Source organism: Saccoglossus kowalevskii, chromosome 13 (assembly GCF_978046115.1).
Source record: "Saccoglossus kowalevskii chromosome 13, keSacKowa6.1, whole genome shotgun sequence".
In the NCBI taxonomy this organism is placed as follows: Eukaryota; Metazoa; Hemichordata; class Enteropneusta; family Harrimaniidae; genus Saccoglossus; species Saccoglossus kowalevskii.
The window spans coordinates 30,912,813-30,939,112 of NC_140653.1; the positions used below are offsets into that span (position 1 = coordinate 30,912,813).

Here is a 26,300-nt window from a genome sequence, read left to right on the forward strand (position 1 = left end):
ACATCCGGGAACTTCGGCAGTCTGATCGGAACCTAGAGAAATAACGCAAGCTTCAGCTACCGTTCCTTCGCTAGTTTCGTTTAGATATCCATTCTCAACGTGTGTATCATCTCACCAAGAGACAGCTTAATAAAGGTAAGACTCTGCCTTTACTTTAATGATAACACGCGACACGATGTCAACAATGTTTTGTCCGAACAAAGCACGCACACTTGGGACCACAAATAACCCGTTTTCGTTACAGGATTGCCGAAAGTCTGCGTTCGCGAATACCACAAAGCGATATTTAATTACTGCTGTTATTTATCCGTCTTCAACTCACTTCCTAACCAACCAACTCGGGCGTTACGGCTATTTCCCTGGAAGTACACAGCGATGTCTCAAGTCAACCACGCCGGAAAACGATGACGTGGCCCTTTCCCGATATGACATAAATTAGGGACTTGCCCATGAAGTAACACACCTGTATTAGTCGTCTGGCACTCCCTGTAATCCAACGCCGTGTCTATGAAGAACTGTCCCATGTAAAAGTGTTGTTCCCGGTCAATGAAACTCGAAGACTTCTCACAAAAACTGCTTCGCCTTTTGCGTGATACTCGTACACCTGGTGTGCTCTCTCAATCACTACTCACGTGATCTCCGAAGAAACCCGAAATTTGGCTCGGGGTCGAGCTCACATGTGATAAAAACGATCGCGGTCACGATGACAACAATGCCAGAATTTTAGTCATGTCAGCCTGGTTTCATTCGGAGTTTCATATAAATGTATAAAATTACATAAATGATTAAATCTATTTCCAACATATTATATTCAAATTGAAATTGTGGCGAAATATCCATTGTTTTGGTATTTTCTTATTTAGTTGGTAGTATGTCTAGGTTGTATGAATTAAGTTGAATTTTATTCACACAGCAGGAGCCCAGTATTTTGCGTCACAGTATTAGTGATTAGCCATAAATATATACTTACATGTGATTTGTCTAAATTTGGGGAGCTTGTACAATGTGCATTAACAGTTTATAAGTATATATAGATTAAGTACATGCACTTCATGTAAGTCAAGAGACAAGCTTAATACGAGTTCACGAGACCTGTACATATTCAATACACACCGAGGTACACACTAAATAAGATACACTGATTACTGTAATAGTTATGGTTCAGTTTAAAAACTTGCCTTGTCGTGAATCCTTAATAGTAGGATTTAAAAATCATTCAAAGCAGTAAAATCGCTATTACATTATCAGTTGGTAAAATTATTACAATACCGGTTATTTATTCTTTATTATTATAACAGTTGTAACAAACGTCACACACACTGCTACCAATTTTGGATACGATACCTATTATGACTACCTATCGGTAGTAACATGATTTTGAGGAATTGAGTATTTTTTTATTAGATGAGATGAAATGATAGTACACCATGTCGAGATAACTTATCAAATAAATCACTTAGTCTAAGTAATTTATTTATTTATGTATATTGTGTGGGATTTGGAAATGTTTCTTTCTTTATTGTGAATATACGAGACCTATAATGTCGCGAAATGTGGGTCTCATGTTAGCACTGGTGGCGACATGTTTCACAAATCAGCGTGTTCACAAACAAGTCACTATCATTCCTGTATGATTGGTGTGCATCGAAATACTGTAATGAGTCAAAGTCTGTATTTAGTATACAGTAATAAAACAATTCTTTGGGGAATGTAATCATTTTGCTCATCAATCATTGTAAACGTTCGACAATATGCTAATAATGATGTACATTAGTCATGAGTGGAATGAAAAAATATGAATAATTCACTTATCTGTATGGACATACTGGTGTATGGTGTCTAATTTGTGAGGGCCACTGCGTTCTGCCATTTTTACATCTCTATCTTTTCTAACAACGACGTTGAGCATGTTAGTTAATTTATTGATATTTGTTAGTTAGTTTTTAAAATATTAAATATATTTTACTCTGCACTGTACCTCTATACGATGCACAACAGATATCAGAAACACATTAGAGAGACTAACTTCTGGTTATCACAACTCACAAGATGAGCATCATTTTCTGATCAGATCCGCCGTCTCTCCTGAAAATACTATTCGCTGAAAATGTATTTTCACAGAAACGCGTTCTAAATGCGTTTAAGAAACTAAACTGAAGACCTTCCTGAAACATGTGAGAAACATGCCAAATACAAATAAATTATAAATTTTCGTTTTATGTGTGTGTTTTGTAACCAGGCATATTTAAGCAATTTTTATATTAATTATGTGTCTCAAACACCCTTCCCGGAAGTCGAAATGACGTTTAGGGAGTTTCTAACAAGAAACATCCCTGGATATTTAAGTATGGAATTGAATAATTAAAAATGTATATAACACCCGTTTTCTGCGCAGTTTGGAAAATATTGCTAGGATAAACTCAAAAAATATATATTTTTTTCAATCAAATGTGTTTTAAGTAGTATAAACTATGTTTATAGTTTTTGTGCTATTGAAACATTACGTTTTTGATTTTGATTTGGTAATAGAATTAACCACTAACACATTTTAACAAGCAATTTGAAAAAGAAAACAAAACACATAGTAATCAACAAGAACAGGCCTAATAGCATAGACTCATCATACAATTGAGAGTGCTAGACTGATATTCATAAGAATGTGGATGGCAGTTTTTAATAATGTCATAATCATTTTTAAAGATGGTTTCAAATATTTACTAAAATGTTACAGCCGTTGTTAAAATGTATATATATGCCTTACATCACATATTTATTAGTGAAATGGGAAAGTCTAGAAAGTGATCCCGCCTGTGACATTATATAATTATTCATACTGTGGGTGATATAGTCAAGGCAGCTGGGAGAGGGGTGTCACACGCAACGTAATATTACCGTAATTGGTAATATTACGTTGCGCGTGACAAGGGGTATTCTCATTCACATTCATCAGCTAATTACGTATATGTTTTGTGTTCAGTGAACTGTCCACACTCGTGTGTCTACATGCGACTGTGAAAGCATTGAGAGACAATTAGTTTGTACAAGATTACGTCCTTAGTCGTCTATGCTAACCACGTCGCTGAGACACCGGTAACTTGACATTGTAGACACGCATAAACACAACCATATATTTCAGTTCGTTATATACCTATAATGATGATATAATTGTTTCCCTGTCAACGTTAGACATTGTAACGAGGAAGTATTTTCCAGACTAAATTAGCAAATTAACAGCATCGTTTTTGAGATCTCAATAATGTAATCTGATGTCGTTAATGGATATTCACTATCGATAATCCGTCGTATGATGCAACATTTTTTGTTAAATTTTAGTCTTCACTATTCTCAAAGCTGTGCATGTATTTATGTTCGTATATGGATGTCATTATATCTCTGAATGCTGGATTGAATTGTACAGTTACAGTGGTGTGATGAAATGCGCGTCTCTTTAGGGGCAGTTGGAATGACGTGGTGGAATGCGCGTCTTGGAGAGGCAGTTAGAGTGGCGTAATGGAATGCGCGTCTTGGAGAGGCAGTGAGAGTGGCGTGATGAAATGCGCGTCTCTTTTAGGAGCAGTTACAATGACGTGATGAATGCGCGTCACTGCGAGGGACAGATAGAATGACGTGATGGAATGCGCGTCACTGTGAGGAGCAATTGGAATGGCGTGATGAATGCGCGTCTCTTGGAGGGGCAGATATAGTGGCGTGGTGAAATGCGCGTATTTGAGGGGCAGTTAGAGTGGCGTGATGAAATGCGCGTCTTTGAGGGGCAGTTAGAGTGGCGTGATGAAATGCGCGTCTTTGAGGGGCAGTAGAGTGGCGTGGGGGAAATGCGCGTCTCTTTTAGGGGCAGTTAGAGTGGCGTGATGAAATGCGCGTCTATTTGAGGGGCAGTTAGAGTGGTGTGATGAAATGCGCGTCTCTTTGAGGGGCAGTTAGAGTGGCATGATGAAATGCGCGTCTCTTTGAGAGACAGCTAGAGTGGCGTGATGAATGTGCGTCTCTTTGAGGGGCAGTTAGAGTGGCGTGATGAATGTGCGTCTATTTGAGGGGCAGTTAGAGTGGCGTGATGAAATTCGCGTCTCTTTTAGGGGCAGTTGGACTGGCGTGATGAATGTGCGTCTCTTTGAGAGACAGTTAGAGTGGCGTGATGAATGTGCGTCTATTTGAGGGGCAGTTAGAGTGGCGTGATGAAATTCGCGTCTCTTTTAGGGGCAGTTGGACTGGCGTGATGAATGTGCGTCTCTTTGAGAGACAGCTAGAGTGGCGTGATGGAATGCGCGTCTATTTGAGGGGCAGTTAGAGTGGCATGATGAAATGCGCGTCTCTTTTAGGGGCAGTTGGACTGGCGTGATGAATGTGCGTCTATTTGAGGGGCAGTTAGAGTGGCGTGATGAAATGCGCGTCTTTGAGGGGCAGTTAGAGTGGCGTGATGAATGTGCGTCTATTTGAGGGGCAGTTAGAGTGGCGTGATGAATGCGCGTCTATTTGAGGGGCAGTTAGAGTGGCGTGATGAATGTGCGTCTATTTGAGGGGCAGTTAGAGTGGCGTGATGAAATGCGCGTCTCTTTGAGAGACAGTTAGAGTGGCGTGATGAATGTGCGCCTCTTTGAGGGGCAGTTAGAGTGGCGTGATGAAATGCGCGTCTATTTGAGGGTCAGTTAGAGTGGCGTGATGAAATGCGCGTCTATTTGAGGGGCAGTTAGAGTGGCATGATGAAATGCGCGTCTCTTTTAGGGGCAGTTAGACTGGCGTGATGAATGCGCGTCTATTTGAGGGGCAGTTAGAGTGGCATGATGAATGTGCGTCTATTTGAGGGGCAGTTAGAGTGGCGTGATGAAATGCGCGCCTCTTTGAGAGACAGCTAGAGTGGCGTGATGAAATGTGCGTCTATTTGAGGGGCAGTTAGAGTGGCGTGATGAAATGCGCATCTCTTTGAGGGGCAGTTGGAATGGCGTGATGAATGTGCGTCTATTTGAGGGGCAGTTGGAATGGCGCGATGAAATGCGCGTCTATTTCTAATACCAGGCATATTTGCCGTGGTCGTGAGTCGAAATATGTGTTGCGTGTTTATATGTTCGTATCAAATGTGACTGTATTTTATCTTACTGTTTCAGTACTCACTATTTCAAAACTTTTTAAGGAAATAATTGTATGGAAGGCCATGTGCGTTGCTCTGCTGTGTTTTCTACACAGGTACATTAGTAATGTGATTGAGAAATGTTTGGTATAAATTAAAATTTAAAGCATAGTTTTAGTATTATGTTTGTATTAAATTCGGCATGTACACACATCATAATGAATCGACCGAGATATCCGAGGTACAATTTTTTCAATATCCAAGATTTTACCATATTTTATTCAAAATGGACGTTGTTTGGGAAAATATGCCTCATGCGGATAATGGACGTCATTGTTTTGTATAAGTGACAGCATTTTTACGAAGTTACAGTCAAGAGATATACTCAGAGTTTATGTTTTACTGAAATGTTCAAGGGTTATCGAGAACAGCATCTCCATACACAGTAATATCATATTACAGGCTTAACAATTACAGTGCAATACTAAAAGCCATTATTGTGATATGACTCGGCGTGTGATGAATATTGTGATATGACTCGGTGTGTCATGAATATTGTGATATGACTTGGCGTGTCATGAGTATTGTGATATGACTCGGTGTGTCATGAATATTGTGATATGACTCGGCGTGTCATGAATATTGTGATATGACTCGGCGTGTCATGAATATTGTGATATGACTCGGTGTGTCATGAATATTGTGATATGACTCGGCGTGTCATGAATATTGTGATATGACTCGGCGTGTCATGAATATTGTGATATGACTCGATGTGTCATGAATATTGTGATATGACTCGGCGTGTCATGAAAATTGTGATATGACTCGGTGTGTCATGAATATTGTGATATGACTCGGTGTGTCATGAATATTGTGATATGACTCGGTGTCATGAATATTGTGATATGACTCGGCGTGTCATGAATATTGTGATATGACTCTGTGTGTCATGAATATTGTGATATGACTCGGCGTGTCATGAATATTGTGATATGACTCGGTGTGTCATGAATATTGTGATATGACTCGGTGTCATGAATATTGTGATATGACTTGGCGTGTCATGAATATTGTGATATGACTCTGTGTGTCATGAATATTGTGATATGACTCGGCGTGTCATGAATATTGTGATATAACTCGGTGTGTCATGAATATTGTGATATGACTCGGTGTGTCATGAATATTGTGATATGACTCGGTGTCATGAATATTGTAATATGACTCGGCGTGTCATGAATATTGTGATATGACTCGGTGTGTCATGAATATTGTGATATCACTCGGCGTGTCATGAATATTGTGATATGACTCGGTGTGTCATGAATATTGTGATATGACTCGGCGTGTCATGAATATTGTGATATGACTCGGCGTGTCATGAATATTGTGATATGACTCGGCGTGTCATGAATATTGTGATATGACTCGGCGTGTCATGAATATTGTGATATGACTCGGCGTGTCATGAATATTGTGATATGACTCAGCGTGTCATGAATATTGTGATATGACTCGGTGTGTCATGAATATTGTGATATGACTGTGTGTCATGAATATTGTGATATGACTCGGTGTGTCATGAATATTGTGATATGACTCGGCCTGTCATGAATATTGTGATATGACTCGGTGTGTCATGAATATTGTGATATGACTCGGCGTGTCATGAATATTGTGATATGACTCGGCGTGTCATGAATATTGTGATATGACTCGGCGTGTCATGAATATTGTGATATGACTCGGCGTGTCATGAATATTGTGATATGACTCGGCGTGTCATGAATATTGTGATATGACTCAGCGTGTCATGAATATTGTTATATGACTCGGTGTGTCATGAATATTGTGATATGACTCGGCGTGTCATGAATATTGTGATATGACTCAGCGTGTCATGAATATTGTGATATGACTCGATGTGTCATGAATATTGTGATATGACTCAGCGTGTCATGAAAATTGTGATATGACTCGGTGTGTCATGAATATTGTGATATGACTCGGTGTGTCATGAATATTGTGATATGACTCGGTGTCATGAATATTGTGATATGACTCGGCGTGTCATGAATATTGTGATATGACTCTGTGTGTCATGAATATTGTGATATGACTCGGCGTGTCATGAATATTGTGATATGACTCTGTGTGTCATGAATATTGTGATATGACTCGGTGTCATGAATATTGTGATATGACTCGGCGTGTCATGAATATTGTGATATGACTCTGTGTGTCATGAATATTGTGATATGACTCGGCGTGTCATGAATATTGTGATATAACTCGGTGTGTCATGAATATTGTGATATGACTCGGTGTGTCATGAATATTGTGATATGACTCGGTGTCATGAATATTGTGATATGACTCGGCGTGTCATGAATATTGTGATATGACTCTGTGTGTCATGAATATTGTGATATGACTCGGCGTGTCATGAATATTGTGATATGACTCGGTGTGTCATGAATATTGTGATATGACTCGGCGTGTCATGAATATTGTGATATGACTCGGCGTGTCATGAATATTGTGATATGACTCGGCGTGTCATGAATATTGTGATATGACTCGGCGTGTCATGAATATTGTGATATGACTCGGCGTGTCATGAATATTGTGATATGACTCGGTGTGTCATGAATATTGTGATATGACTCGGCGTGTCATGAATATTGTGATATGACTCGGTGTGTCATGAATATTGTGATATGACTCGGCGTGTCATGAATATTGTGATATGACTCGGTGTGTCATGAATATTGTGATATGACTCGGTGTGTCATGAATATTGTGATATGACTCGGCGTGTCATGAATATTGTGATATGACTCGGCGTGTCATGAATATTGTGATATGACTCGGCGTGTCATGAATATTGTGATATGACTCGGTGTGTCATGAATATTGTGATATGACTCTGTGTGTCATGAATATTGTGATATGACTCTGTGTGTCATGAATATTGTGATATGACTCTGTGTGTCATGAATATTGTGATATGACTCTGTGTGTCATGAATATTGTGATATGACTCTGTGTGTCATGAATATTGTGATATGACTCGGCATGTCATGAATATTGTGATATGACTCGGCGTGTCATGAATATTGTGATATGACTCGGCGTGTCATGAATATTGTGATATGACTCTGTGTGTCATGAATATTGTGATATGACTCGGCGTGTCATGAATATTGTGATATAATTCGGTGTGTCATGAATATTGTGATATGACTCGGCGTGTCATGAATATTGTGATATGACTCGGTGTGTCATGAATATTGTGATATGACTCGGCGTGTCATGAATATTGTGATATGACTCGGTGTGTCATGAATATTGTGATATGACTCGGTGTGTCATGAATATTGTGATATGACTCGGCGTGTCATGAATATTGTGATATGACTCGGCGTGTCATGAATATTGTGATATGACTCGGCGTGTCATGAATATTGTGATATGACTCGGTGTGTCATGAATATTGTGATATGACTCTGTGTGTCATGAATATTGTGATATGACTCTGTGTGTCATGAATATTGTGATATGACTCTGTGTGTCATGAATATTGTGATATGACTCTGTGTGTCATGAATATTGTGATATGACTCTGTGTGTCATGAATATTGTGATATGACTCGGCATGTCATGAATATTGTGATATGACTCGGCGTGTCATGAATATTGTGATATGACTCGGCGTGTCATGAATATTGTGATATGACTCTGTGTGTCATGAATATTGTGATATGACTCGGCGTGTCATGAATATTGTGATATAATTCGGTGTGTCATGAATATTGTGATATGACTCGGTGTGTCATGAATATTGTGATATGACTCGGTGTCATGAATATTGTGATATGACTCGGCGTGTCATGAATATTGTGATATGACTCGGTGTGTCATGAATATTGTGATATGACTCGGTGTGTCATGAATATTGTGATATGACTCGGCGTGTCATGAATATTGTGATATGACACGGCGTGTCATGAATATTGTGATATGACTCGGCGTGTCATGAATATTGTGATATGACTCGGCGTGTCATGAATATTGTGATATGACTCGGCGTGTCATGAATATTGTGATATGACTCGGCGTGTCATGAATATTGTGATATGACTCGGCGTGTCATGAATATTGTGATATGACTCGGTGTGTCATGAATATTGTGATATGACTCTGTGTGTCATGAATATTGTGATATGACTCGGCCTGTCATGAATATTGTGATATGACTCGGTGTGTCATGAATATTGTGATATGACTCGGCGTGTCATGAATATTGTGATATGACTCGGCGTGTCATGAATATTGTGATATGACTCGGCGTGTCATGAATATTGTGATATGACTCGGCGTGTCATGAATATTGTGATATGACTCGGTGTGTCATGAATATTGTGATATGACTCGGCGTGTCATGAACATTGTGATATGACTCGGCGTGTCATGAATATTGTTATATGACTCGGTGTGTCATGAATATTGTGATATGACTCGGCGTGTCATGAATATTGTGATATGACTCGGCGTGTCATGAATATTGTGATATGACTCGATGTGTCATGAATATTGTGATATGACTCAGCGTGTCATGAAAATTGTGATATGACTCGGTGTGTCATGAATATTGTGATATGACTCGGTGTGTCATGAATATTGTGATATGACTCGGTGTCATGAATATTGTGATATGACTCGGCGTGTCATGAATATTGTGATATGACTCTGTGTGTCATGAATATTGTGATATGACTCGGCGTGTCATGAATATTGTGATATGACTCTGTGTGTCATGAATATTGTGATATAACTCGGTGTCATGAATTTTGTGATATGACTCGGCGTGTCATGAATATTGTGATATGACTCTGTGTGTCATGAATATTGTGATATGACTCGGCATGTCATGAATATTGTGATATGACTTGGCGTGTCATGAATATTGTGATATGACTCTGTGTGTCATGAATATTGTGATATGACTCGGTGTCATGAATATTGTGATATAACTCGGTGTGTCATGAATATTGTGATATGACTCGGTGTGTCATGAATATTGTGATATGACTCGGTGTCATGAATATTGTGATATGACTCGGCGTGTCATGAATATTGTGATATGACTCGGCGTGTCATGAATATTGTGATATGACTCGGCGTGTCATGAATATTGTGATATGACTCGGCGTGTCATGAATATTGTGATATGACTCGGCGTGTCATGAATATTGTGATATGACTCGGCGTGTCATGAATATTGTGATATGACTCGGCGTGTCATGAATATTGTGATATGACTCGGTGTGTCATGAATATTGTGATATGACTCGGTGTGTCATGAATATTGTGATATGACTCGGCGTGTCATGAATATTGTGATATGACTCGGTGTGTCATGAATATTGTGATATGACTCGGCGTGTCATGAATATTGTGATATGACTCGGTGTGTCATGAATATTGTGATATGACTCGGTGTGTCATGAATATTGTGATATGACTCGGCGTGTCATGAATATTGTGATATGACTCGGCGTGTCATGAATATTGTGATATGACTCTGTGTGTCATGAATATTGTGATATGACTCGGTGTGTCATGAATATTGTGATATGACTCTGTGTGTCATGAATATTGTGATATGACTCTGTGTGTCATGAATATTGTGATATGACTCTGTGTGTCATGAATATTGTGATATGACTCTGTGTGTCATGAATATTGTGATATGACTCTGTGTGTCATGAATATTGTGATATGACTCGGCGTGTCATGAATATTGTGATATGACTCGGCGTGTCATGAATATTGTGATATGACTCGGCGTGTCATGAATATTGTGATATGACTCGGTGTGTCATGAATATTGTGATATGACTCGGCGTGTCATGAATATTGTGATATGACTCGGTGTGTCATGAATATTGTGATATGACTCGGTGTGTCATGAATATTGTGATATGACTCGGCGTGTCATGAATATTGTGATATGACTCGGCGTGTCATGAATATTGTGATATGACTCGGCGTGTCATGAATATTGTGATATGACTCGGTGTGTCATGAATATTGTGATATGACTCGGTGTGTCATGAATATTGTGATATGACTCGGTGTCATGAATATTGTGATATGACTCGGTGTCATGAATATTGTGATATGACTCGGCGTGTCATGAATATTGTGATATGACTCTGTGTGTCATGAATATTGTGATATGACTCGGTGTGTCATGAATATTGTGATATGACTCGGTGTCATGAATATTGTGATATGACTCGGCGTGTCATGAATATTGTGATATGACTCTGTGTGTCATGAATATTGTGATATGACTCGGCGTGTCATGAATATTTTGATATAACTCGGTGTGTCATGAATATTGTGATATGACTCGGTGTGTCATGAATATTGTGATATGACTCGGTGTCATGAATATTGTGATATGACTCTGTGTGTCATGAATATTGTGATATGACTCAGCGTGTCATGAATATTGTGATATGACTCGGTGTGTCATGAATATTGTGATATGACTCGGTGTCATGAATATTGTGATATAACTCGGTGTGTCATGAATATTGTGATATGACTCGGTGTCATGAATATTGTGATATGACTCGGCGTGTCATGAATATTGTGATATGACTCGGTGTGTCATGAATATTGTGATATGACTCGGTGTGTCATGAATATTGTGATATGACTCGGCGTGTCATGAATATTGTGATATGACACGGCGTGTCATGAATATTGTGATATGACTCGGCGTGTCATGAATATTGTGATATGACTCGGCGTGTCATGAATATTGTGATATGACTCGGCGTGTCATGAATATTGTGATATGACTCGGCGTGTCATGAATATTGTGATATGACTCGGCGTGTCATGAATATTGTGATATGACTCGGTGTGTCATGAATATTGTGATATGACTCTGTGTGTCATGAATATTGTGATATGACTCGGCCTGTCATGAATATTGTGATATGACTCGGTGTGTCATGAATATTGTGATATGACTCGGCGTGTCATGAATATTGTGATATGACTCGGCGTGTCATGAATATTGTGATATGACTCGGCGTGTCATGAATATTGTGATATGACTCGGCGTGTCATGAATATTGTGATATGACTCGGTGTGTCATGAATATTGTGATATGACTCGGCGTGTCATGAACATTGTGATATGACTCGGCGTGTCATGAATATTGTTATATGACTCGGTGTGTCATGAATATTGTGATATGACTCGGCGTGTCATGAATATTGTGATATGACTCGGCGTGTCATGAATATTGTGATATGACTCGATGTGTCATGAATATTGTGATATGACTCAGCGTGTCATGAAAATTGTGATATGACTCGGTGTGTCATGAATATTGTGATATGACTCGGTGTGTCATGAATATTGTGATATGACTCGGTGTCATGAATATTGTGATATGACTCGGCGTGTCATGAATATTGTGATATGACTCTGTGTGTCATGAATATTGTGATATGACTCGGCGTGTCATGAATATTGTGATATGACTCTGTGTGTCATGAATATTGTGATATAACTCGGTGTCATGAATTTTGTGATATGACTCGGCGTGTCATGAATATTGTGATATGACTCTGTGTGTCATGAATATTGTGATATGACTCGGCATGTCATGAATATTGTGATATGACTTGGCGTGTCATGAATATTGTGATATGACTCTGTGTGTCATGAATATTGTGATATGACTCGGTGTCATGAATATTGTGATATAACTCGGTGTGTCATGAATATTGTGATATGACTCGGTGTGTCATGAATATTGTGATATGACTCGGTGTCATGAATATTGTGATATGACTCGGCGTGTCATGAATATTGTGATATGACTCGGCGTGTCATGAATATTGTGATATGACTCGGCGTGTCATGAATATTGTGATATGACTCGGCGTGTCATGAATATTGTGATATGACTCGGCGTGTCATGAATATTGTGATATGACTCGGCGTGTCATGAATATTGTGATATGACTCGGCGTGTCATGAATATTGTGATATGACTCGGTGTGTCATGAATATTGTGATATGACTCGGTGTGTCATGAATATTGTGATATGACTCGGCGTGTCATGAATATTGTGATATGACTCGGTGTGTCATGAATATTGTGATATGACTCGGCGTGTCATGAATATTGTGATATGACTCGGTGTGTCATGAATATTGTGATATGACTCGGTGTGTCATGAATATTGTGATATGACTCGGCGTGTCATGAATATTGTGATATGACTCGGCGTGTCATGAATATTGTGATATGACTCTGTGTGTCATGAATATTGTGATATGACTCTGTGTGTCATGAATATTGTGATATGACTCTGTGTGTCATGAATATTGTGATATGACTCTGTGTGTCATGAATATTGTGATATGACTCTGTGTGTCATGAATATTGTGATATGACTCTGTGTGTCATGAATATTGTGATATGACTCGGCATGTCATGAATATTGTGATATGACTCGGCGTGTCATGAATATTGTGATATGACTCGGCGTGTCATGAATATTGTGATATGACTCGGCGTGTCATGAATATTGTGATATGACTCGGTGTGTCATGAATATTGTGATATGACTCGGCGTGTCATGAATATTGTGATATGACTCGGTGTGTCATGAATATTGTGATATGACTCGGTGTGTCATGAATATTGTGATATGACTCGGCGTGTCATGAATATTGTGATATGACTCGGCGTGTCATGAATATTGTGATATGACTCGGCGTGTCATGAATATTGTGATATGACTCGGCGTGTCATGAATATTGTGATATGACTCGGTGTGTCATGAATATTGTGATATGACTCGGTGTGTCATGAATATTGTGATATGACTCGGCGTGTCATGAATATTGTGATATGACTCGGCGTGTCATGAATATTGTGATATGACTCGGCGTGTCATGAATATTGTGATATGACTCGGCGTGTCATGAATATTGTGATATGACTCGGTGTGTCATGAATATTGTGATATGACTCGGTGTCATGAATATTGTGATATGACTCGGTGTCATGAATATTGTGATATGACTCGGCGTGTCATGAATATTGTGATATGACTCTGTGTGTCATGAATATTGTGATATGACTCGGTGTGTCATGAATATTGTGATATGACTCGGTGTCATGAATATTGTGATATGACTCGGCGTGTCATGAATATTGTGATATGACTCTGTGTGTCATGAATATTGTGATATGACTCGGCGTGTCATGAATATTTTGATATAACTCGGTGTGTCATGAATATTGTGATATGACTCGGTGTGTCATGAATATTGTGATATGACTCGGTGTCATGAATATTGTGATATGACTCTGTGTGTCATGAATATTGTGATATGACTCAGCGTGTCATGAATATTGTGATATGACTCGGTGTGTCATGAATATTGTGATATGACTCGGTGTCATGAATATTGTGATATAACTCGGTGTGTCATGAATATTGTGATATGACTCGGCGTGTCATGAATATTGTGATATGACTCGGCGTGTCATGAATATTGTGATATGACTCGGCGTGTCATGAATATTGTGATATGACTCGGCGTGTCATGAATATTGTGATATGACTCGGCGTGTCATGAATATTGTGATATGACTCAGCGTGTCATGAATATTGTTATATGACTCGGTGTGTCATGAATATTGTGATATGACTCGGCGTGTCATGAATATTGTGATATGACTCAGCGTGTCATGAATATTGTGATATGACTCGATGTGTCATGAATATTGTGATATGACTCAGCGTGTCATGAAAATTGTGATATGACTCGGTGTGTCATGAATATTGTGATATGACTCGGTGTGTCATGAATATTGTGATATGACTCGGTGTCATGAATATTGTGATATGACTCGGCGTGTCATGAATATTGTGATATGACTCTGTGTGTCATGAATATTGTGATATGACTCGGCGTGTCATGAATATTGTGATATGACTCTGTGTCATGAATATTGTGATATGACTGTGTGTCATGAATATTGTGATATGACTCGGCGTGTCATGAATATTGTGATATGACTCTGTGTGTCATGAATATTGTGATATGACTCGGCGTGTCATGAATATTGTGATATAACTCGGTTTGTCATGAATATTGTGATATGACTCGGTGTGTCATGAATATTGTGATATGACTCGGTGTCATGAATATTGTGATATGACTCGGCGTGTCATGAATATTGTGATATGACTCTGTGTGTCATGAATATTGTGATATGACTCGGCGTGTCATGAATATTGTGATATGACTCGGTGTGTCATGAATATTGTGATATGACTCGGCGTGTCATGAATATTGTGATATGACTCGGCGTGTCATGAATATTGTGATATGACTCGGCGTGTCATGAATATTGTGATATGACTCGGCGTGTCATGAATATTGTGATATGACTCGGCGTGTCATGAATATTGTGATATGACTCGGTGTGTCATGAATATTGTGATATGACTCGGCGTGTCATGAATATCGTGATATGACTCGGTGTGTCATGAATATTGTGATATGACTCGGCGTGTCATGAATATTGTGATATGACTCGGTGTGTCATGAATATTGTGATATGACTCGGTGTGTCATGAATATTGTGATATGACTCGGCGTGTCATGAATATTGTGATATGACTCGGCGTGTCATGAATATTGTGATATGACTCTGTGTGTCATGAATATTGTGATATGACTCTGTGTGTCATGAATATTGTGATATGACTCTGTGTGTCATGAATATTGTGATATGACTCTGTGTGTCATGAATATTGTGATATGACTCTGTGTGTCATGAATATTGTGATATGACTCTGTGTGTCATGAATATTGTGATATGACTCTGTGTGTCATGAATATTGTGATATGACTCGGCATGTCATGAATATTGTGATATGACTCGGCGTGTCATGAATATTGTGATATGACTCGGCGTGTCATGAATATTGTGATATGACTCTGTGTGTCATGAATATTGTGATATGACTCGGCGTGTCATGAATATTGTGATATAATTCGGTGTGTCATGAATATTGTGATATGACTCGGTGTGTCATGAATATTGTGATATGACTCGGTGTCATGAATATTGTGATATGACTCGGCGTGTCATGAATATTGTGATATGACTCGGTGTGTCATGAATATTGTGATATGACTCGGCGTGTCATGAATATTGTGATATGACTCGGTGTGTCATGAATATTGTGATATGACTCGGCGTGTCATGAATATTGTGATATGACACGGCGTGTCATGAATATTGTGATATGACTCGGCGTGTCATGAATATTGTGATATGACTCGGCGTGTCATGAATATTGTGATATGACTCGGTGTGTCATGAATATTGTGATATGACTCTGTGTGTCATGAATATTGTGATATGACTCGGTGTGTCATGAATATTGTGATATGACTCGGCCTGTCATGAATATTGTGATATGACTCGGTGTGTCATGAATATTGTGATATGACTCGGCGTGTCATGAATATTGTGATATGACTCGGCGTGTCATGAATATTGTGATATGACTCGGCGTGTCATGAATATTGTGATATGACTCGGCGTGTCATGAATATTGTGATATGACTCGGTGTGTCATGATTATTGTGATATGACTCGGCGTGTCATGAATATTGTGATATGACTCGGCGTGTCATGAATATTGTTATATGACTCGGTGTGTCATGAATATTGTGATATGACTCGGCGTGTCATGAATATTGTGATATGACTCGGTGTGTCATGAATATTGTGATATGACTCGGTGTCATGAATATTGTGATATGACTCGGCGTGTCATGAATATTGTGATATGACTCTGTGTGTCATGAATATTGTGATATGACTCGGCGTGTCATGAATATTGTGATATGACTCTGTGTGTCATGAATATTGTGATATAACTCGGTGTCATGAATTTTGTGATATGACTCGGCGTGTCATGAATATTGTGATATGACTCTGTGTGTCATGAATATTGTGATATGACTCGGCGTGTCATGAATATTGTGATATGACTCGGCGTGTCATGAATATTGTGATATGACTCGGTGTGTCATGAATATTGTGATATGACTCGGCGTGTCATGAATTTTGTGATATGACTCGGTGTGTCATGAATATTGTGATATGACTCTGTGTGTCATGAATATTGTGATATGACTCCGCGTGTCATGAATTTTGTGATATGACTCCGTGTGTCAAGAATAACAGGTTTCATAGCTGTTTGATTAATCGTTTCTGATATTTGGATGGCTTAAATCCGTTGCAGAAAGAACAAGGACACAACAATAACAATAGGGACACAAGCTTTGCTTGTAATCCTAATCATATTCGTGAATCATCAACGACATCCGTTATAATGCCGTCTATGCATTCATTCCTTGTTAACGCCTCAGGCAGAAGGCAGTCACAGTCATATAATGTAATATTTTCCTGGTGGACACCTGTCGTTTGTTGCCTTATATTTTCTGAGCCTTGTTAGGAGGATTTATTTATGTGACAAGATAAATAGTAATATTCGCAAATATATCAAAATAATCTGTAACTTGTCTGCTGGGAGCTATTGTTCGCGTTTTCAGTAATCCATGACTTTGTCAAATTCCCTGGCGCAATGTTAAAAGTTTACTGCTTCATTCAGTTTGAATGACGCAATAAAGCTAGTTTACGACAGCTTAATTATTGCTGTCAATTCTCAAGGTCTTATTCAATAAATGATGGACTACGTTGATATTAATTAATGCATATTTTATAACTAAATATCATCGACAACTTCGTCAGCTCTCCAAATTCAAATCATTCTTTATATAACTTCCAGCTGGCAAACACAATTTGCTATTTTGAAAAGTAAATAAATAAATACATGTAGAACACATTTATTTAACAGAGCATTGTCTCAAAACATGTGTTAAGATAAACATGGTGTAATTCGTGGAAAAGATAATTCTATATATGGAAGTATTACATATATTCATGTACTGTAAAAAGGTTAATTATTTACTAGGTTTATTTATGCTTATTTCACTGATTGTAAAATGCGCTAAATTAAAACCCAGTGAATATGTGAAATTTAGCATAGAACACATTATCTAAATGATAAAACCGTGAATTTAAAACCCACTGAATATGCCTGAAATGCCAAACAGTGAAATTTAAACCCAGTGAAAATTTTACAGTATACCATTAGACGCCGGAGTAAAAAAAAAATTAAAGGGCGGTAGTCGTCGCGCCGCGTCCTGTTCTATATGGGACTCATAGCGACGTATACAACGCGTGTAAAATACATTATTTATTTACATGAAATCCGAACACGCGCTGCGCGACGACCACCGCGCTTTAATTGGCTGCACAGCATTATAATTAAACAGGGGAATAATTCATGAGAAAATAAGTAAAGTAAACGACAAAGGTCTACATTTTTTTTTGTAAATTCTGTGGTTATAAAACCATAGCCATGCGAACATAAAAAAGTACAGCTTACAGTCTAGCAGGTAGTACCTTGTCTCATCGGAAGTAATGTTTGTTGTCACTCGAGAACTGTGTCACTGGATGTGCTCGCATGTATTGCTTTGTTGGAAATGACGTACTGAATTAAATAGTTATTAATATAATAACACTTATTTTGAATGGGTACAGTTGTGGGTGCTTAGCCCCAGCTAACTGTTCGCGCATACTTTGTTAGCTTGTGCTGAAGATCTGACAGTCACGTGATTTAATGGGTTAGATTGCCTCGATACCCCTTACATTCATTGATTTTTCTGTATCTTTGTTTCCATGGTTACCATCAAGCTCATCAGATGAAGCAATGACTACCTCGCACGATGCACACGATATGAAAAATACAACATTTTTTCTCGATAGTTTAATGGGCAACTATGATAGACGATTACGTCCAAACTTTGACGGTAAGTTTGTTTTCATGTTTTCTTAGGTTCCTGTCACTATGATAAGTCTAACCATGAACAAAATCGATGCAAATTTATTGTCATACAATACTACACAACACAATATTACGATTGATTGTAGCAGTATTTAATACAATATTTTCCCCCTATGACAGGGTGAATTTTAGAATGTCCTTCAATATAATTGTAGAGTCTGTACATAAGTTTTATGTTGCGCGTATATGACGTAAACCCAACTTGCATATAGTCCAAAAACTAATGACCGACCTCGTTTTCTACGTACAATGTAGTTAAATGGACAGCGTACGCCGTTATGTGAGCTCCTAGCTCACGTGGTTTGTGGTTCCTTCTTCGCAAAATATAACTTGATCAGTATTTCACTATTTATGTCAAACGATCTCACAAATCCTAAATAAATTTAAGAGAACAAAGGCGGATAAGATATTTTACAAGGTGTATAAAAAATTCATTTCACATTTTAAAAGAACGAAAACAATATTCAAAAAAGAAGATTTAGTGTGAATAGACCAGACTGGCAATGGAGCGTTGTGATTGGTTGAGAAAGCAAATTGAATGGATTTTAACTCAACTGATATGATTTATTCAGGTCCACCGACAGTCATTTATATTGATATTCACATAAGTCGATTTGATAGTGTTCATGAAATGACCATGGTAAGTAGTTTCAATACTGTTATATCATTCAATTATTTCATCTGTTAACCGACCATTAAAAACGAAAAATGCCACATGACCATGTCGCGCATCATTCGCAGTTGCGAGGTTAGCAACGTGAAATATCACAGTGAACGTTCATGTTAAAGGGCGGTAGTCGTCGAGCCGCGTTCTGTTCGATATGGGACTCATAGCGACGTATACAACGCGTGTAAAATACATTGTTTGTTTACATGAAATATATATTATAATACATGAAATCCACCATGTTTTACCCTACTTATAGTAGGGTAAAACTAACCTGTCTCACGACGGTCTAAACCCAGCTTACGTTCCCTGTTGGTGGGTGAACAATCAAACGCTAGTAGTATTAGTTGTTGCTGGTGTTAAAATTGCATTTTTTTTGCCAGGACTTTGGAATGACAGTACTATTACGAATGCGTTGGAATGACCCACGGTTGTCTTTTAACCTGACGTCACAGCACATACCACCATCATCATTCATGGTAGGGAAAATATGGATTCCAGATTTGTATTTTGCAAATGAAAAAACGGCATACTTCCATGACGTTACACGGGACAACATTCTTCTTCGCTTTCATCCGAATGGTGATGTACTTTTCAGTGTGAGGTAAAATATTTCTGTTTGAAGTCTAAGGACTGTAGTGATTTTTTAGCAAATATCACATAAGCAAGACATTTTAACCACGTTTTTCTCGTTCTCTAGCATTATGGAGCATTTTTTTGTAAATCTTCAAACCTCTTTATCTTCTTTTATTATTTGTCTTACGGATACTTTTTCTCCCCTAGGGAGGCAATCATAACAGATCCGCATCACAGAGCATGCATATTACATATTAATCCCCATGAACGCAATACCTTGTAACGACGCCATAATAATCCCAGCCATTATAACATGAATATCACGGAATTTGTTGAGTTTTTCTCAAGGAGAAACGCAACCATAAAGCATCTAATGTCACACAATTCAAGATATACATGGTTATACTTCAAAAAGGTGAGACGGAACACACTGAATTGAACGTGGACAAACCGTACTAATTGCCCACATATATCTTGTAATGTTTAGTCTGATCACATGACTAATTTATGACTGTAAAGAACGTGATTGGAATTCGGAAGTACGATTCACAGCATTTATGAGCGTTTTGTGTCAAGTGGTTAATACATATGCTATCTGCTTTGACACGCATTGACACAACAGTGAAATGTGTCAGGTAAAGAGCATTTTCTCTGTATCGAGTTTCATAATAACGTGTTTTCATACAGATAAATCGTTTTCTTGGTTGCCGTTATTGGTTAGGATTAAGTTAATGACCGATTTCCCAGTGTAATAAATCATGGTGGATTACATGGTTACGCGAATTCTCTTTATATCGACGTTTAAAAAATAATACCTTGTCACTGTGTAAAATTAACATAATCCTCTTGCTGTAAAGAGTTTTCACATCGCATAGATAATACTAAATGATATAGTGCATTCCTATACTATGACAAATCTATAGAACTTTAATAAAAACAATTTAACAATCAATTTTCATGCTGCTTGCTTATTGGGAACGCACTTTTTGAATCGTATCAGGAAGTCAGTAGTGAGCTTGTTTTCTAACTACAATATACAGCACAATTAGAGGCTGGGATGAAACAAAAAATCTAGAAAGCGATGTCGAAATTATTATATATATCATTAGTTGAATGACAATAGATAACTATTATATTTGTCCAGGACTTTTTAAACATCTCTAAAATTGAAGCTGGCTTTGCGGTATAACACATACAAGATGTGGATCTGCTATATATTAAGTCACTTTAGTTGCACACATAATTCTGAATGATTTATTTTGCAGTATATCATTGGCGTGTTACAGATGCAAATTTAACAAATACGTTAAGTATGTAAGCTGCATTCAACTCCTGGCAAGTTTTTTTTCTGTAATGTCCTGCTGATCGGAGCTTAACATCTTTAGGCTCTGTTGTAATTTCGATAGTCCTTGTCTAATTGATTATGACCTTTACCTAGTTCTCTTTGCTTGGATTGAATCGGTGGCATCGCTGTAACGTAGTGCCTCTGAAGTGAATACCGACGAATTTCTCGACAACAACTTGTGAATATGTGTGATAATTTTAAACAAGTTCTGCAGATTATTCCAAGGCTTCGACTTGGTTAAGCACGACCATAAAATGAAACTACATTTTAGAGATCATATAAACACTTGTGTAAGCAAGGTTTTTAAAAGTTTTCAAAAACAAACGTGTAAAATTTATAAAATTTGTCTAAACAAGGTCAAATCTATTATAATTTTCAACAGCACATCCAGAGGAAGAGATGTAACCGTGAACAGATTTGTGGGAAAAAACATAGAAAAAGCCAACATGGAAAAGAAAAGATAAAGGCCACGGCAAGTTCGAGGACAGTTTGGGCAGATCTTGCTACAGGTGTGGGAAAAATTGGACAGCCCCAATTGCCCTGCAAAAGGTCGAAAATGCAAATCGACAAGAGATAAATCACATGTAAAGTACATGTAAACGTCGATGTAGCGATTGACTTTCTTGGACCATTTCATTCCATACTAATTGTAGTAGACTGCTATAGGTGGTACTATGAATATGATATCTTGACTTCAAATATAGCAGAACAAATATGTTGAAGAAGTCTTCAGTCGATAAGGACTCCCCAGAATAATCGGACAATGCAACAACGGAGGGCACCACTGAAAGCAGGAGATCGCAGAGCAGTTCATACAAGTCTCACAGAGATGATGGTTGTAGCCTGTAATATCGTATCGTAGCAGAACATACAGGAAAGCAAGTTGAAGTGACGGACACCAAGTTAAAATGATCGACCCCAACTGTCCTTAGTCTGTCCAATTTATAGGGAGTGACACCACCTTGGTTTCCGCATGAGCCAATCAGAATGTAATCTTACTAACAGCTGTATCACGTAGGCCACTCAGTAGATTATGATGAAATTGTTTGCACGTATCTGTTGATCGACTTAATTAGCTGATTACTAGCGAATGTTATGTCCGTCATCGTTTAGGCCCATGTGAGGTCCTGGACGGAACTTGGTTCAGTGATATGGAACTAATTACGATATAACCGTCGCTATTCGGACTACTATTTCTGACAGTTGGTATTCGATGTTAGTAATGTAGTGAACGATTAATCAAAAGATATGACGTGTTCAGTACTTAGTGTGATTATCTTTATCATTGAAGGTTACGCCCTAGAGTCTTTTTACTGCTTTGTAATCGGTTAAGGTTTTGAAAGTGAATAAAGTTGTTTTGAGTTGGTCTTGGCGTGTACACCAGGGCAGACGCAGTCTTGGGGCAGTCTTGACGCAGTCTAGAGAGAGTCTTGGGGACTTTTCCCCAGGGCGCTGTGTCTTATAGAGTGCTCGACTGACCGACTAAGACGAGAGTTGAAACGTATTTTGTTGTGCGCGTCTATTTGACTGTAAAGTTTAAGTGACTTTCCCGATCCCGTACCTCAAGGGAACGCAATAGAGAGACAAGACGATATTCCCCCCTGACACGTGTGGAGAACCCAGAGAGGAGAAGGATTTCCTCCTGATAAGACCATAAACATCCTTTGTTATTCAAATAACAGCACACCTGGTAGATTCCAATTCTCCTTCCAAAGTTGAAACACCCTTTGTTATGTAAATTACAAGCACATCTGTTAGAACCCACTGGCCTTTCAGGGTTGAAAATAAGTATGACCTGTCAATCACCTTTATGACAGTTATCACAATGCACACCGTTTCCATGATTCCATGCACACTTCCATTTGCAGGGTTTGAGGTATTATGACAAAAATATAAAATAGAGGATGCTGACACACAGTTTAAGTCTAATGCATTTCTGGAGTACTGTGAACACAATGGATTCGTGCATCTGAAAGTGGCTGCAAGATGGACCAGGGCAAATGGAGAGGTTGAACATTAAAACAAGTCACTGATGAAGAGAATCTGCCAACAGATTCGCACATTTCAACATGACTGATCGTAGTGATTTGGGAGTCTGCGATTAAGATGCTGAGCAGAAAGGCAGAGCAATATTGTATGCCCAATATTCAACATGCAGTGGTCTATATTATAGTCTTATTTGCATAGAACGTTTATGAATATTATTTTCTTACTTACAGGCTGACATTGACCTTGGCGTGTCCAATGAAGTTCGGTAAATTCCCGATGGATAAGCAAACATGCCATATGCAAATGGAGAGCTGTAAGTGTGAATATTTACCATATAACTATGAGTATTGCGTATTATGTAAACTCTTAGATACAACAAATGTAGTTGAAGTTCAATTTTACTGTAAACTCTAATTTGAATTTTTAGATGGTTACACGACGAGTGAACTTGAATTCCAGTGGAAACCTGATAGCCCCATTACCAACGATACTGCTTTCGAACTGCAACAATTTACTGTAACCAGCCACGAGATTGGTCGCTGTGATAAATCATACTATACAGGTGAACAATATCTTTCGTAAAATAAATCAACAAATATATTTGTCTAGAAAGTGCTAAACTCATACATGTTGTCATTTCATATAGTTTTAAAGTTCCAAACAAACGCGTTCGCAAATTATTAAACTGTGTGTATGCCTTGACTTGTGTAAATATTTCGATTGAGTCTGATATTTAGAACGTAAGTACGTTTTGTTTTGATACAAATTCACAATAACATTGGAATCAATGTATTAAGAACTCAAACGTAATGTTCATCATTCCTGTAGCTGAACTGTTGTAGTGGAGGCAATATAGATAACTTTAAGTATCTATTCATTCTTGGTTCGTTTGCCAGCACATGTAAGGTTGCACCAGTTAACATTTTGACCTTATTTATTCAGGGGAGTTCACCTGTATAATGGTGATGTTTGTACTCGGCCGGGAACTTGGTTACTACTGGTTAATAATTTTCATACCAAGTTTTATGTTGGTACTGTTATCATGGGTATCATTTTGGATCAACCCTTTTGCATCACCAGCACGTGTTTCGTTGTGCATAACGTCAGTTCTCACTATTACCACGCAAGCCATTGGTGTACACGAAACATTGCCTAAAGTCTCGTATGCTACGGTGAGTGCATATGCCTAATATAATGGCGATAACACTTTTGTCGAAATTAACGTTTCTAAAATTCTCGCCTGATATCTATTTCGAAAAAGAACATTCAAAATAAAATAGAATTTCATTTTAAAAATCAAAGCAGTCATGTTATTCTGTTCTCATGGTTACAAAGTCTTTTAAACATTGTTTTCTCCGTACTGTCTTGCAGCAAAATATTGGTTTATAATCAGTCATATGTGTATAATTGGTTACTCCGAGACTTATTACAATATAACATGCTTCATCTTGAACGTTGTTGATAATTAAATGTTAATTTCATTTCTTACAGGCCATCGATGTATGGATGGCGCTTTGTCTCATCTTTGTTACAGCATCACTCTTCGAGTACGCATGCGTGAATTATTGTTTGCAAAGATTTGGTAAATACAGACTCAAGGTGCGTCGCTTTCACAGTGCTACGCTTTGGCAATCATCAATTATATAAGACTTCAAATAATATCCCTGGCTGCACACGGTGCTAGGTGATATGCATGAATATAAATAATAGAAATGACCGTATTTTTTTCACAGGAAGCATTGTCAAAAGCTGGCGCTGAAATGGCGCTTATGAATCTTGGGAATGTGGAAATACCGTTGAATAATCCTGTTCACCAAGGTAACGGTTTTGATGGTATGTCACGTGATATGACAGACGCATACGACATTGAAAAACAGCTCAAACTACACACCGAAGTGGCTCAGGCTTTGAAGATAGATATCGTGTGTCGATATGTTTTTCCGGCGTGCTTCATTGCTTTCAATGTAATATATTGGCCGTTAATACTTGGGGAGTAATGTATCATCTGTCTGAAACGAGACTTTGCATCGATTGGGATGATAAATAATAATGTCTAAAAACAATGAAGCAATTACACGTACTCGTATTTTCATTTTATAAAACAAATGAGAATAATGTTATTGATTAAAAATTTGTCATTATCTATTTTATTTCAATTTCTCCTGTATACAATATATTCCAAACGTACGCCATAATCATAATATGATCAATTCTTTAATGAATAATGTATGGTTATGTGTTTCTATGTTATTGAATAAAATTGAAATCTGAATGGATTTTCTAGACAGAAGAAATGAAAGCAATTAAATCGATTGTATTGCCCTGCTGTTACGCGACGATAATTACAACGAATACTCTGGTTTCAAATTACAAATAGTTACACTAAAAATAAAAGTCAGAATATATAGAAAGTTATAACCGCGAAGGACATAACAAATCCCAAAACACAAATTAACACACAACACACAACAATAAATAAAGGAAGTTGAAAACACTATTAACACCCATCGTACAAGTAATGCCCCTAAACATTCACAAGAAACTACGATCTAGCATTTTATCTATGTCTCGCCTTAACTTCTAACAAGTGC

General features: G+C 38.0%; 1 protein-coding gene across 2 annotated transcripts; it reads left to right on the plus strand.

Annotated features, from left to right (window-relative positions):
* On the plus strand, positions 1-26,300 carry LOC100313620 (glycine receptor alpha 1 subunit-like protein). 2 transcript variants are annotated; one of them, XM_085506662.1, is made up of 9 exons: positions 1-135; positions 18,990-19,097; positions 19,705-19,772; positions 20,183-20,403; positions 23,940-24,022; positions 24,137-24,271; positions 24,652-24,881; positions 25,201-25,308; positions 25,443-26,300. In XM_085506662.1, exons 2-9 carry the CDS (start codon positions 18,998-19,000, stop codon positions 25,704-25,706), a joined length of 1,209 nt encoding a protein of 402 aa, XP_085362788.1. In that variant the 5' UTR covers positions 1-135; positions 18,990-18,997; the 3' UTR covers positions 25,707-26,300. The 2 variants fall into 2 exon arrangements, with proteins under 2 accessions (XP_085362788.1, NP_001161556.1); NM_001168084.1 differs by having other exon boundaries at positions 9-135; positions 18,982-19,097; positions 25,443-25,999.